General features: G+C 40.3%; 2 protein-coding genes across 2 annotated transcripts in view; one reads left to right on the forward strand and one right to left on the reverse strand.

The window, feature by feature from the left end:
- Nucleotides 1–1,241: 1,241 nt before the first annotated feature.
- On the reverse strand, nt 1,242–7,636 carry LOC135524090 (YY1-associated factor 2-like). Its single transcript, XM_064951293.1, has 4 exons — nt 7,493–7,636; nt 7,032–7,157; nt 6,183–6,326; nt 1,242–2,852 (listed from the first exon to the last, which is right to left on the reverse strand). The coding sequence occupies exons 1-4, from the start codon at nt 7,516–7,518 to the stop codon at nt 2,609–2,611; spliced, it is 540 nt and encodes a 179-aa protein (XP_064807365.1). The 5' UTR covers nt 7,519–7,636; the 3' UTR covers nt 1,242–2,608.
- A 2,936-nt stretch (nt 7,637–10,572) lies between these two features.
- Nucleotides 10,573–14,969, forward strand: part of LOC135524093 (periphilin-1-like) — a 32,598-nt gene continuing 28,201 nt past the window's right edge. Inside the window, exons 1-4 of the mRNA XM_064951296.1 lie at nt 10,573–10,591; nt 14,150–14,214; nt 14,450–14,686; nt 14,892–14,962. Coding sequence (XP_064807368.1) covers nt 14,940–14,962 — 23 coding nt within the window. The 5' untranslated portion in view covers nt 10,573–10,591; nt 14,150–14,214; nt 14,450–14,686; nt 14,892–14,939. The remainder of the gene's footprint in view (nt 10,592–14,149; nt 14,215–14,449; nt 14,687–14,891; nt 14,963–14,969) is intronic.

Raw genomic sequence — 14,969 nt, forward strand, 5'->3', positions numbered from 1 at the left:
GATTTCTTCAAACCAAGCTGCTTACCTATTGCAGATTCAGTCTTCCCAGCCTGGTGCAGGTCTACAATTTTGTTTCTGGTGTCCTTTAACAGCTCTTTGGTCTTGGCCATAGTGGAGTTTGGAGTGTGACTGTTTGAGGTTGTGGACAGGTGTCTTTTATACTGATAACAGTTCAAACAGGAGCCATTAATACAGGTAATGAGTAGAGGACAGAGGAGCCTCTTAAAGAAGAAGTTACAGGTCTGTGAGAGCCAGAAATCTTGCTTGTTTGTAGGTGACCAAATACTTATTTTCCACCATAATTTGCAAATAAATTCATAAAAAATCCTACAAATGTGATTTTCTGGATTTTGAAGTGTACCTATGATGAAAATTACAGGCCTCATCTTTTTAAGTGGGAGAACACAATTGGTGGCTGACTAAATACTTTTTTGCCCCACTGTGTGTGTGTGTGTATATATTTTTTTAACATTTTATTTTACCACCTTTTTCAATCTTGTTTCATTCCTGTAATTCCAACTGGCTTGGGAGAGGCATGCGTCCTCTGAAACATTACCCGCCAAACCGCTCTTCTTAATAACCCGGCCGCTTAACCCAGAAGCATCAATGTGTCAGAGAAACACTGTTCAACTAACGACAGAAGTCAGCCTGCAGGCGCCCAGCCCGCCACAAGGAGTCGCTAGAGCGCGATGAGCCAAGTAAAGCCACCTGGGCCAAACCGTCCCCTAACCCAGACAACGCTGGGCTAATTTTGCGCCGCCCTATGGGACTCCCGGTCAAGGCCGGTTGGGACACAGCCTGGGATCTAACCCGGGTTTGTAGTGACGCCTCAAGCACTGCGACGCAGTGAATCATAGACCGCTGCGCCACTCAGGGGGCCCATAAAGACCAATTTCTAACAAAATTCCCAAGCATGTCAAGTTATCCAGACTCTAGTAGATACAGTACTTGTAAATAGGTTATAAAAATGAGGGCTATCCATGAATATCCCAAATAGTCTCCTGTGTGAGGAGCTTAGGCTGCATTTAAGTAGGCAGCCCATTTCAGATGTTTCTTCCACTAATTGGTATTTTTTTTTTTTTTTTACATCTGATCTTTTTCAGAGCTGATCTGATTGGTCAAAAGACCAAATTAATGGAAAAAAATATCTGAAATTGGTTACCTGTGTAAACACAGCCATAAAAGTATATGGTTAAGACCCATCTGCCATCCACTGAGCACAAATGGAGGAAACTCAAGTCTGACTGATGAACCTATCAGTTTAGTTTTATTTCATATTTTCAATATAAACCACTGTTGGATGACAGCATGTTTGACTCTACAAACTGTGGAAGAGAAGCATACTTAACAATATTCTCAATTTTGAATCAAACATTAAATAGTAACGCAATAATTGAGATGCTCATTGATGTACATATGACAACATGGCTGGCTATAACCAGTAACATAAAGCAGTGATATGATTCAGTAACATGTGCAGTAAAATTTTGGCCAAACTGAAATGCTTTATAAAACAATGGGCCTGTTTCCCAGACACAGATTCAGCCGACTGTTGGACTAAGAAGAATGTTCAATGGAGATTCTCCATTCAAAGTGAATAGTCAAGGACTACTCTGTATCTGGGAAACTGGTCCAATAGCTTCTCATTAATTAATGCACACCATATGCCAGCAGGTGCAATCTGCTGCTAACAAAATTAATCTTTGTCAATCTACAATCAAGAGATGGACCACTCGCTTCACATTTATTCTCTCATAATTAGGGTTGTTGCAAATGTTGGAACTTTGCCAGAATACCCAGGTTTTCCAGTTCTCTCAGTTGGAGGAATCCTGAATTTCCTACTTATTCTCTGAGTCGGGGAATCGTCCAGGTAATTTCTGGAAAACCTATGGATTTTTGGGTAAGTTACCAGAATTTTGCAACCCTACTCATAATGCATATTCATATTCCTCTGTAGCTAAAGCACTCTCTTATTCTGCAATAGTCCACATTGGTAAGAGACAGAAACCAACCAACCATTAAGTGTGTGATGAGGGATGACACGATAACACTGAGGTGTTGTAAGTAAATACCATCAGATCCCGTGGCATCACTCAGCTAGCTGTGCATGCAAGGCAGGGTTCATTCAACACAGTCAAGTCCCAGCTTCAGTTCAGTTCACTCAGGCCATGGTAGTTTTCATTAGGGCACACCATAACAAAATGTTTTCAAACTTTGTGCAACAGAAAACAAACATGATCGTTTCTTATTTATTGGATAAGTCCAGGTATTACCTTCCAGTTTCAGTCTATTTTCTTCTGCTTGCTGCCGACTGAACACGACCCAGATATTGGCTGAAACCAATTCGTTGATGACACACAGCGTCCTCCCAGCACCAGCCTCATAATACATACATTTTATTTTATTATTATTTCTTTTTTTACAATGTGTGCATGTTGAAATGTTGGGTTGGAGTGTGGGGTGATGGATATGGGGGACACATAAGTGTGCATGTAGCGTTGGGTGTAATCTTGCATGCCAGACTTGTATGTAATATTCAGAGACACACTTGTCTGGTTCCACAAGACTACGTTAGGTGAGGAGGGAGGAAATGGGAGAGAGAGGGAGATTAGTGACTCTCGCTGTTAACTGAGGACCCCTCCCCCCGCGGCGAGGACGACCGGGACACCCCCCTTTCAGTGTTGTCAGAACTGGTGTTGCCGCTCTGGCTGTGCTGGTCTGCCGAGGCGGCACTGGAAGGAGTAGAGGCGGGCTTGGTTTTCTCCTTAAAGTCTGTGATTATGACCGTCAGGTCACCCACCGTTACCTCTAGGTGCTGGGCACTGCTCCGGTCCACGTTTTTTAACCTGGGCCTGGGATGGGGACAGAGAAGTATGGATGGATATATAGTAGGTATCGTAAGTGTTCATCCCCTTGGATTTAGTCATATTTTACTGTCTTACAAAGTGGGATTGGAATGTATTTAATTGTAAATTGTCAAACTACACAAAACTCGACATAAAGACATCTTCCTAATACAGAGTTGCCCCCACACGTAAAATCTAGGCCCAGAATGATACTAGTATTTCAAAAGTTTCCATGGCAAAAAACAAATACATGAAGCAGACCAATCTTGGGTGGGTCCTTAAAAACCTGCTGTAAAATCGTGTGCTATAGCTTGGAAAATAAATAAAATGTGACTCTGGATGACAACATGAGGTTTGTTTCCAACATTAGGGCTGTTTTCCTAAAGAAGTTTCGGCCTTAGTCAAATCGGTGCACAAATTACAAAGAGGTGCTAAGTACTCTAACACCGAACCCAAACCAGCTGCGCGAGTGCACCATCGTGAGCTATCGAGCATAAATTTATTTTGTCCCCCTACACCAAAAGCGATCACGACACACAGGTTAAAATATCAAAACAAACTCTGAACCAATGACATTAATTTGGGGACAGGTCGAAAAGCATTAAACATGTATGGCATTTTAGCTAGTTAGCTTGCACTTGCTAGCTAATTTGTCCTGGGATATAAACATTGAGTTGTTATTTTACCTGAAATGCACAAGGTCCTCTACTCCGACAATTAATCCACAAATAAAACGGCCAACCGAATCCTTTCTAGTCATCTCTCCTCCTTCCAGGCTTTTTCATCTTTGAACTTATATGGTGATCGGCATCTAAACTTTCATAGTATTACCACGACGACCGGCAAAACAGTTTGTCTTTCAATCACCCACATGGGTATAACCAATGAGGAGATGGCACGTGGGTACCTGCTTCTATAAACCAATGAGAGATGGGAGAGGCAGGACTTGAAGCGCAATCTGCGTCAGAAATCGGAGTTCTATTTTAGCCCTTGGCATCGTAGACGCTCGTTGGCGCTATAATTGAATAACATGGATTTCTACATTTATTTTGCGGCGCTCGCGACTGTCCGGTCTGGTCAGCATGTGAGCCCTAAATCTAAGACATTTTCACATTATTTATGCTCTGCCAAGGTGTTGGTGATCATAGCTAGACAGCAATTTTTAAGTCTTGACATTATTGCAGATTTAAGTCAAAACTGTAACTTACCCCTGAGCAGTCTCCTTCCTGTCCTGCAGCTCAGTTCGATTGCATCTTTGATTTGTCTGGGTCGTTTAATACATCATCCACGCTTAAAGAGATATTCAGTGTCTGATTTGTTATTGTTACCCATCTACCAATCACTGCCCTTCTTTGAGGCTTTTGAATAGCTCCCTGGTATTTTAGTTTAATCTTTGCTTGAAATGCAATGAGGGACCTTAGATGTACACTACCGTTCAAAGGTTTAAGGTCACTTAGAAATGTCCTTGTTAAAATACACACAAAAAACGTTTTGTCCATTAAAATATCATCAAATTGACCAGAAATACAGTGTAGACATTGTTAACGTTGTAAATTACTATTATAGCTGGAAACTGCTGATTTTTAATGGATTATCTACATACGTGTACAAAGGCCCATTATCATCGACAATCACTCCTGTGTTCCAATGGCACGTTGTGTTAGCTAATCCAAGGTTATCATTTTAAAAAGGCTAAGTGATCATTAGAAAACCCTTTTGCAATTATGTTAGCACAGCTAAAAACTGTTGTTCTGATTAAAGAAGCAATAAAACTGGCCTTCTTTAGACTAGTTGAGTATCTGGAGCATCAACATTTGTGGTTTTGATTACAGGCTCAAAATGGCAAGAAACAAGACCTTTCTTCTGAAACTCATCAGTCTATTCTTGTTCTGAGAAATGAAGGCTATTCCATGTGAGAAGTTGCCAAGAAACTGAGGATCTCGTACAGACGCCTCACAAGTCCTCAACTTTGAGCTTCATTAAATAGTACACGCAAAACACTAGTCTCAACGTCAACAGCGAAGAGGCGACTCCAGGATGCTGGCCTTCTAGGCTGAGTTGCAAGGCAAAAGACATATCTCAGACTGGCAAATAAAAAGAAAAGATGGGCAAAAGAACAGACACTGGACAGAGGAACTCTGCCTGGAAGGCCAGCTGTCACTGTTGACATTGAGACTGGTGTTTTGCATGTACTATTTAATGAAGCTGCCAGTTGAGGACTTGTGACGTATCAGTTTCTCAAACTAGACACTGAAATGTACTTGTCCTCTTGCTCAGTTGTGCACCGGGGCCTCCCACTCCTCTTTCTATTCCGGTTAGAGCCAGTTTGCGCTGTTCTGTGAAGGGTGTAGTACACAGCGTTGTACGAGATCTTCATTTTCTTGGCAATTTCTCACATGGTATAGCCTTCATTTCTCAGAACAAGAATAGACTGACGAGTTTCAGAAGAAAGTACCTTGTTTCTGGCCATTTTGAGCCTGTAATCTAAACAACTGATGCTGCAGATACTCATCTAGTCCAAAGAAGGACAGTTTTATTACTTCTTTAATCAAAACAACACTTTTCAGTTGTGCTAACATAATTGCAAAAGGGTTTTATAATGATCAATTAGCCTTTAAAAATTATAAAATTGGATTAGCTAACACAACATGCCATTGGAACACAGAAGTGATGGTTACTGGTAATGAGCCCCTGTACACCTATGTAGATATTCCATAAAAACAAATTCTGCCATTTCCAGCTACAATAGTCATTTACAACATGAATAATGTCTACACTGTATTTCTGATCAATTTCCTGTTATTTTAATGGACAGAAAACACACACAAAAAAAGAGGGGATTTTCTTTCAAAAACAAGGACATTTTTAAGTGACCCCAAACTTTTGAACACTAGTGTATGTAGCAGGATGTAATTTGTTTAATCCGGATCTAATTTAGGCTTGCCTCAACAAAGAGGGTGAATACTTAAGCAAAGTCTATATAGCTGTTATAAAAATAAATAAATATATTAGTACACACTTTGTGAATGTTCTTTTCACGTCAACATTATAGTGTATCTTGTGTAGATCAATAAATAAATAAAAACAATTAAATCTATTTCAATCCCACTTTGTAACGCAACAAAATGTGGGAAAAAAAGAGGGGGTGAATACTGATACCCACTGTATATTGTCATTAATAGAATCGGATGAGAGTCAATAGTAGTCAATAGTCACTTGGAACCTGTAAATTATTTTGATAGAATGTAATAATCATAATAAAATAAGATGATTAAAATATTTGCCAACCTTCATAGTATCTTTGCGAATATGTTGTTCAAACAGTTCCCTCCTTACCTCGTCTTCTTGTGGCTGTTCTTTTTCTGTGTTGGTTCCTTTTCACTCTTCTCTTTCTCCTTCTTCTCTTTTTTGGGTTGTGTGGGTGAAGCAAACTGTGCAGTGACTTGCTGGGCAACCATTTGTGAGACAGGGCGAGGCTTCCTAGAAACAGATTAGTGATTATTAACATTGGATATTAGGCCATGAGCAGCAGGTACATACATATATGCACTGCATATTTATGCACATTGACTCGTTTTTCTAGATTTCTAATGTATGATGAATTGTATGTATGGGGAAAGACTATCATAAGGAATCACACTGCACATAGACAAATGCTGCATAGCGACAACATATTGAGGGTACAGGAACGCATACACCTGACATTTGTGTTCAGTGGGTTAAGTTCTGTGCATGGCTCCGGACATCTTGAGAAATGTTCATTTAGAAGGGTTTAAACTTTTTGTTTTATCCCTTTATTGATAAAAACAACATTTGACACAATCTGTCAGACGAACTACACCATAGAATCTGTCAAATAATGTTCCCATAATAGAAATGTCTCACTGAAAATAACCACTTGAATTTAGGCAACAATTAGAATGATTTATGAATAATCTGCACCATAGGTTTACATCCAAAAGTCAAACTGTCTGGACATCATCTTTGATCTTCTTCCCATTCATCACTAGTTATCACAGCCACAAAGTTATAAATCAGCATATTTCTTTAATATGTTCTTAAAATGTGATTTTAAACCTAATCTCAACCACACTGCTAACCTTAAATAAAGACCAAAAAGCAATTGTTTATTTTCATAAATTGTTAAGATATAGACTTGTGGCATCTAGTGGAAACCCTTCTTACCGTGTTGACGTTCCCTTTCTGACATCGCACATCATACACTTGAAAGCCTCGGCGGTGTTCCTGAAAGTACATACGCTACAGTCCCAGTAGGCATCGTCAGAAGAGGGCTTGGGTTGCCGCTTCGGCCTTAAAAAAACACACACACACACACACACACACACACACACACACACACACGATAAGGGGAGCGACACTGTCAGCATAGCCATTTTAGGTAACATTCATTGATGTGTATTTGTACAAAAACACAACAATACAAATGACTCTCATTTGAGCCGTATGGTCAGATTTACGAGGTAAAACTATTCTATTTGACACACGGTGGCCCCGGCATAAAAGAGCCAGTCAGCCGCCATGAAGCTACAATGTAGCTAGCGCTATGCATCCATTGGTCGTACCCTATGTTTACAAGTGTTCATCACATTTTCTGGTCATTTTTCTATATAAATATGTAATTTTACCTTGTGGGGCTCTTCTTGTCTCCCATCGTATAAAACCTTTATTTGTTTGAACTCAATATAGATTAATTTGACGGGGAAATTACCAACGCCGCTGTCGTAGAACTCCAGTGGAAGGATGATGATCACGTGGCAACGCCTACCCAATCACTCTCTCAAGGCACTCAAAGTACCCCTCGCCGACGCACTCTAAACGGACCGGTCCCGCCCATCACACGTTTTTATTGGTTGAGGTGCATTCGCATTACCCACGCTCCACACAACGTAACATGTTTGTGCAGCGTTCACAAAAACGGGGAACTCAGAAACATCTGATTTCCGACTTCAGATTGTTGAAGACATCTGGGAACTCGAAAAAAACAAACAGTTCCGACTGCGAACATTCTTTTCAAATGGTCATCCCATCTCGGAATTCCAACTCCGGACCTCGGGCCTCTTTCTCGAGCTCCAACCTGAAAATCACAGAAGTCATGATTTCACCTCGTATTTTTCCGAGTTCCCGAGTTCTTGAACGCGCCATGAGTTATGTACTTTGCTAAATATGCATTTCGAACGTATAATATATATTTTTAAACACTTTTAAAAGTTTCATAAAATAAGAAAAAAAGTATCAGCTTGCCCAAAAAAAAAAAATGCTAGGTTGCCACACTAACTAGCTAATTAGCAGTCTAACATTACATCACAGGTTTATAGCAATACACACAATTGTTTTATAATCTATTTTGGGGTAAATCATTTTTGTTGACTGTTAAAACGTTTTATACATGCTTTTCACACGTTGAAATGTTTTGTTTACTCCGTTGCCATGGTCACGGTGCTCGTCGTCCTCGGTGTTGAGTTTGCGGTTTGCCTTCAAAATAAAAGTCCCCAATTGAAAGCGTCGCAAACCTACACATACGGCGTAATCTTGCCATATTTGGACTAGACAATGTTAAACAAGTTTGGAATGTTGTTAAATAAAAATATATATAATTACAAACAGTAATTAATTAGTTTGACAATGGACAGTCATCTGTCATTGGTTGTTTGGGAACTGACGGCAACATTGTATTGACGCTTACAATGAGTCTTGAACAAAATGTATGGAGTTTATTCTTTTAATTTCTTCAAAACAGCAAAACTATTTACTGGGTTTGCATAGGATACTATAAATAGCAAGAGACTAAACAAACAAGAAATGTGTGTGTCAGTGAGTGAGTGAGAGTGAGACTGTGTGTGACATGACAGTGTTCATGATGTGGCCTTACTTTAAAAAGCACATGCTGTCCTTTGCTTGGTTTTGTGACAGCAACCCTCCAAATGACTCCTGAGTCTTGCGTCTTCTGTAGCCACTCTTTAAATTGACTTACTCCTTCATTAGGTACATTAAAATGACCAACAACAATATTTGTATTAACTACAACTAAAAGTACAATTAAAACATTCAGCATTCCATTAATCAGTTGGTGTGGGGGGGTACCCATAGGTGTGCGGATGAGGGTTTTATTTTTGACGGTACCAAAGATGTTTATAACTGACCCAAGACAGTTCATCTGTGTCGTTTACAGTGGAAGCAAATAAAGCATACTTGGCAGAACAAGCAAGGAGGTGGGTAAAGCCAAGCACAAGCTAGCGAGGACCTATTTGGGCATTTTAGCATGTATTTGCATATTTCCGTTAGGGAACGCCTCCTCTGTGAAGTATCTGTGTGAACAAACTCAATTCGACCTGCTAGTCTTTCTAAACAACGCAATTGTATAAAACTGTGTAGAATGCCTCTCCCATTGGACTTCCTCTCACTACCACATAGTCCCTGTGATGTATCTGGGTTAAAGCCCTTCTGTCTGTTAACCCGCTTTTGACCGCACACGCCTGGCTGAGGCTCTCTGACTCTATCCAATCACCACACTCATGCTGTTAACCAATGACGAAATGGGGTTTCGGCTAATTCGTTTCGGGGGAAAAGACGAATTCTGGAACGAAAGTTGTCGGTTTGAGTTTTGAAGTTGAGTCTTTGCCCGGCAAAGGATATATAAGTTATCATGTACGAGCTTTTGTGCCGAATACATTACAGTTGTCAAGCTTATGGGCATGTGGCAGCAGTGTGTAGGAGGTAATCTGCTAGGTGTGAGAAGTGTGCAAAAGATATTGATATGCCATGCATGAGACAAAGGAATGTGTAGCGGTATGTGTTAATTGTAGGGGTGCCCATGGGGCTGGGGATCAGAAATGTTCAGTGCGAGGGGCAGGTTCAGGTTTCCAGGGTTAGAGTAGTGCAGAAGTTGTCAAATGCTGAGGCAATGAAGAATGTAGAGGGAGATGGGAGGGATTCTGCAAAGATTTCTACCAGTACAGAAGGATAAACCAACAAGTGATTAAAAAAAAACTTTATTTAACTAGGCAAGTCAGTTAAGAACAAATTCTTATGTACAATGACAGCCTACCAGGGAACAGTGGGTTAACGGCCTTGTTCATGGGCAGAACGACAGATTTTTACCTTGTCAGCTGAGGGATTCGATCCAGCAACTTTTCAGTTACTGGCCCAAGGCTCTACCTGCCACCCCAATATATGTTTCAGTCAGATTGGATTTTTAGCTTTAATAGCAATGGTTAGTCTCTGAAAATTCAGGTTGTGGTGGCAGCTGCACAGGTATTTGGTTGTGCGAGACTTGACATCGGAAGAGTGTGTTAAGTGGTGGTAACCCGTCCTTTCAGGCTGTTGGCCCGAAGTAGGCCAAACTATTTTGAAATTGTGGAGTATGATGTTTATTTATTTATTATAAAAAATACATAAATGTGAGTATAGTGTTAGATGGTACGGTATTTGTTTATTTTATTATTATATATATTTTTATTCAAGCTAAGTATAAGAGTGTTAAACTTTGGACACCAACCGCCGCCGAAGACAAAAAGGTCGAAGAAGAAGATAGGCGGCGGTAAACTCCGCGTTACATACTGCACTCCGCCAATCAAACACCGACGAGGAAGAGGTTGAATTTTACTCGTGGTGTTTGTTGTCAAATGTTGCACATGCAGAAAGGGTTGGAACTGTATAAAAAAAATCAACCACTTTATCGCAAAAAGTGCAAAACTACCTTTTAATACACAGAGCACGTTCAGCTGGTAAGTTCGTTTTTCCTAGCAACAGCTTCATTGTACGCTAGCATTGGCCAGCATCTCTTTGCAAGCTAGCTAGGCTAACTTCAGTATCTATCCAATTGTTTGTACATTACTAGCTAGAGACACTATTATTGCAATTGACTTGGGATGTTCATATAGAAACATTAATCGTTAGGGTCGTATTCATTACACAGACTCTGTTGCGAAACGTTTCTTAAACGGAAGCAAACGTAAATAAACGGAGGGCCCTAGCTGCCTGAATTCTGTCGTTAGAAATTGTGTGCCGTAATTATTAACGTTACACCCCAGCGGTAATTCAGGTAGGTCCTTCTGTTTAAGAGACGTAATGAATATGCCCCAGTTGATTTTGTTTTACATGTGCAATTTTTTTCGTTCTGTGTCTTGTATCCTAGTTTTTGAATATCAATGACATTTGTGTCAATACACTCCATAGACAACTCAATAATGCCTAAATATTCATCAATATTTGCAGGTTTTACATTCTCCAAGTCCCACATTGAGGAGCTCTTCAGCAACTTGGAGTAAGTTAGCTACAGCTCTCCCACACTCCACTACAGTAACTGAAAAATCAGCGTGCACAATATGAAGGGACAGTCATACGGTAACCCTGATGCCTAGCTCAAATACTTTCATAGTTTGATTTGCGATCTGTTTGTCAGAGTATAAACGTTACTTAAGTCTCCCTAGTGCACACACTACACTGTCTGTACACACTGCACTAAGTTACTATCTAATGAGGCATTCGTGTGCTTGTGGGAAACTGGGTATTCCGACATGATTGTGTTTAGTTGCTTTTGAAGTCGGACCAATTCTTCAACCAATAGGATTTTAGCTAGCTTGATCTCAGTGCAAACTCGGTCTCCTACTTAACAGTTCACAGGCGAAACGTCAAGGATTTAGTTGCCGACCTTAGGATTACAGCTTCTTGTCACACAAGTAGGGCTGTCGTGGTTACCGTATTATCGTATTCATGATCAAACATTGAATAAGTGAATCTTTAAAAGTTTAAGTTTTTTTAATGAGAGAGATACAAATCTAATGAGAAATTTGAACAAACCTTACAGTTGAGTAAAATATTTAAACAAATGATGCATGCATTCAAGTCTGGAAGAAAAATCCCTCCTTGCCATTACGAACCAAACGACTAAAAGCCTAATCCTACTCACTGATATATCTTAAAAGCATTAAGATAAAGTTATGAAGAGTATTTTCCAAATTATTCCTATAAAGTGTTTATTGTCCTAAAGTTGCAGCTTTCTATGGGAATAATTATGAGAGTTGGATTCTATGCTATACTCATTCACATATTTATTTTGAGTGACAAATACAGTTGAAGTTGGAACTTTACATACACTTAGGTTGGAGATATTTCACTTATAATTCACTGTATCACAATTCCAGTGGGTCAGAAGTTAACATACACTAAGACTGTGCCTTTAAACAGCTTGGAAAATTCCAGAAAATGATGTCATGACTTTAGAAGCTTCTGTTATGCTAATTGACATCATTTGAGTGAATTGGAGGTGTACCTGTGTATGTATTTCAAGGCCTGCCTTCAAACTCAGTGCCTCTTTGCTTGACATCATGGGAAAATCAAAAGAAATCAGCCAAGACCGCAGAAAAAAATGTAGACCTCCACAAGTCTGGTTCATCCTTGGGAGCAATTTTCAAACGCCTGAAGGTACCACGTTCATCTGTACAAACAATAGTACGCAAGTATAAACACCATGGGACCACTCAGCTGTGATACCGCTCAGGAAGGAGACACGTTCTGTCTCCTAGAGATGAATGTACTTTGGTGCGAAAAGTGCAAATCAATCCCAGAACAACAGAAAATGACCTTGTGAAGATGCTGGAGGAAACGGGTACAAAAGTATCTATTTCCACTGTAAAACGAGTTCTATATCGACAACTTGAAAGGCTGCTCAGCAAGGAAGAAGCCACTGCTCCAAAACCGCCATTAAAAAAAGCCAGACTACAGTTTTCAACTGCACATGGGGACAAGGGTCATACTTTTTGGAGAAATGTTGCCTGGTCTGAAACAAAAATAGAACTGTTTGGCCATAATGACCGTCGTTATGTTTGGAGGATAAAGGGGGAGGCTTGAAGCACGGGGGTGGCAGCATCCTGTTGTGTGGGTGCCTTGCTGCAGAAGGGGGGACTGGTGCACTTCACAAAATAGATGGCATCATGAGGAAGGAAATGTATGTGGATATATTGAAGCAATATCTCAAGACATCAGTCAGGAATTTAAAGCTTGGCCGCAAATGGGTCTTCCACATGGACAATGACCCCAAGCATACTTCTAATATTGTGGCAAAATGGCTTAAGGACAACAAAGTCGAGGTATTGGAGTGGCCATCACAAAGCCCTGACCTCAATTATATAGAAAATGTGTGGGCAGAACTGAAAAAGCGTGTGAGAGCAAGGAGGCCTTCAAACCTGACTCAGTTACACCAGCTCTGTCAGGTAGAATGGGCCAAAATTCACCCAACTTATTGTGGGAAGCTTGTGGAAGGCTACCTGAAATGTTTGACCCAAGTTAAACAATTTATAGGCAATGCTACCGAATACTAATTGAGTGTATGAACACTTCTGACCCACTGGGAATGTGATGAAAGAAATAAAAGCTGAAATAAATCACTCTCTACTATTATTCTGACATTTCACATTCTTAAAATAAAGTGGTGATCCTAACTGACCTAAGACAGGGAATTTTTACTTGGATTGAATGTCAGGAATTGTGAAAAACTGAGTTGAAATGTATTTGTCTATGTAAAACTTCCAATTTCAACTGTATGTTCTGCCACAAGAAGTGAAATTGAGCAAACAATGCCAAGATGGAAAATTCTAATGAGGAAAATAAAATAAAAAAACTTTGGCTACAGCTGAGTAAAGCTTGTGAAAAAGATTACGCGTTGTTGGCTTAGGCCTATATTCATATTATTCTAGCAACATGCAACCTACCTACAACACCTATAGTAGCCTAAGCCTAATAAGGGAGGCGAAAATGTGAATCCATTTATAATGATCCAGTTCTGAGGACAGCCGAGTTGCTCTGCAGCCAATGATTTCTTTTACAACCCATCGCAAGAGCACAGTCAGTGAGGTTCGTTGACTGCGTTACTCGTTCCAGACTTCCTGGATGCTCCTGTGGAGCCCAAATAACTGTTTTGACTAGCAGTCGCCGCCATAAGGAGGAATGAGAATTTTTTTTTTTTACTTTTACCTGCTCCTGTTGTCGTCTTTTGGTCAAAAATTTGAAAGGTCAGCAGCGAAACGTCACAACTTGACAACTCTTGTAACAACATTTTCTTTGAGTTTCCCCACTTGTAATTATGAATTGGGTCATTCAAGTGAAACTTCCCAGTCGGAACTCCGAATTTCTGATTACTCCGACATTATGTGAACGCCGCATTAGTTTACATACTTGTTTGAAATGACAGCTACTTGTGGACAATTAACACATTTTAGTTTGCGTCCCCTTGTGTTAATTATTGTCATGGCTGTGATTGTATGCTTGTTGTCCCTTACTTGCAGTGGCGTACAGGCGAGACCGAAGCCGAATCAGAGAGGCCACCGATGAGCATATTTCAGAGAGAGCGGTAAGTGACTGGTCATTCTAGCACTTTGCACGATGCACTCTTTGGGCAGACGGTGCCGATTATTTTCACGTATGTATTGTCATCACTTGAGTGTTTATTAGGGCATCAACCATCCTTCATGGAGTTGTCAATGTAAATAGATGTACAACTTATTTGTTCATGCATAGAGTATATTGTCTCTCTACACTTGTGTTTTTGAAATAAACTAATCCATGTTGTAATGCTTCTTGTTTAGGGAACGTACCAGAGAGTTGTGAATGTTGTCGAGAGGAGGACTGCTGTGACAAGACCGGAGCAAGAATATGACAGAGAATTTGAATATGAAACCAAGCGGTATGGTGGCGTTCAAAGTTACCATGATGATGACCAGATAGGATACCCTAGCAACAACATTCACACAGGAAGTGATCGTGGATACCATGGTGACGTGGTAGGGAGCATCCGAGGGAGGAGCTCCCCATCTCCCCGACAGGTCGGTAAAGCTTTATCATGACCATTGTCATATTGATCTCAGAAAAGTACGATTTAGTTTACTTTCTTTGCAGTTGGACTAATATAAAACGGACCATTTAGGTGGTAGCCTAGCTGTTGAATGTATGTTGATTATCAGTAGATTGTCTTTTTCAGCAGTCTGTATTATTCACACGTTTCAACACATGCTCTATCTTTGTATGCAGGAGGACTACAGGGATCCATACTACAGGGGATCCAGAGTTGATTCTCAGATGGGCCGTCAAGGAGGGATGAGGTAAATC

This window comes from Oncorhynchus masou, chromosome 31 (assembly GCF_036934945.1).
Source record: "Oncorhynchus masou masou isolate Uvic2021 chromosome 31, UVic_Omas_1.1, whole genome shotgun sequence".
Lineage (NCBI taxonomy): Eukaryota > Metazoa > Chordata > Actinopteri > Salmoniformes > Salmonidae > Oncorhynchus > Oncorhynchus masou.

What these genes read in the sequence shown, in the direction of transcription:
- LOC135524090 (XM_064951293.1), bottom strand. Translation starts at nt 7,518, where the DNA reads ATGGGAGACAAGAAGAGCCCCACAAG. An exon ending in GACAAGAAGAGCCCCACAAG is followed by an intron (nt 7,158 to 7,492) that starts GTAAAATTACAT and finishes TGTTTTTTTAAG; the next exon opens with GCCGAAGCGGCAACCCAAGC. An exon ending in AGAAAGGGAACGTCAACACG is followed by an intron (nt 6,327 to 7,031) that starts GTAAGAAGGGTT and finishes ATCTGTTTCTAG; the next exon opens with GAAGCCTCGCCCTGTCTCAC.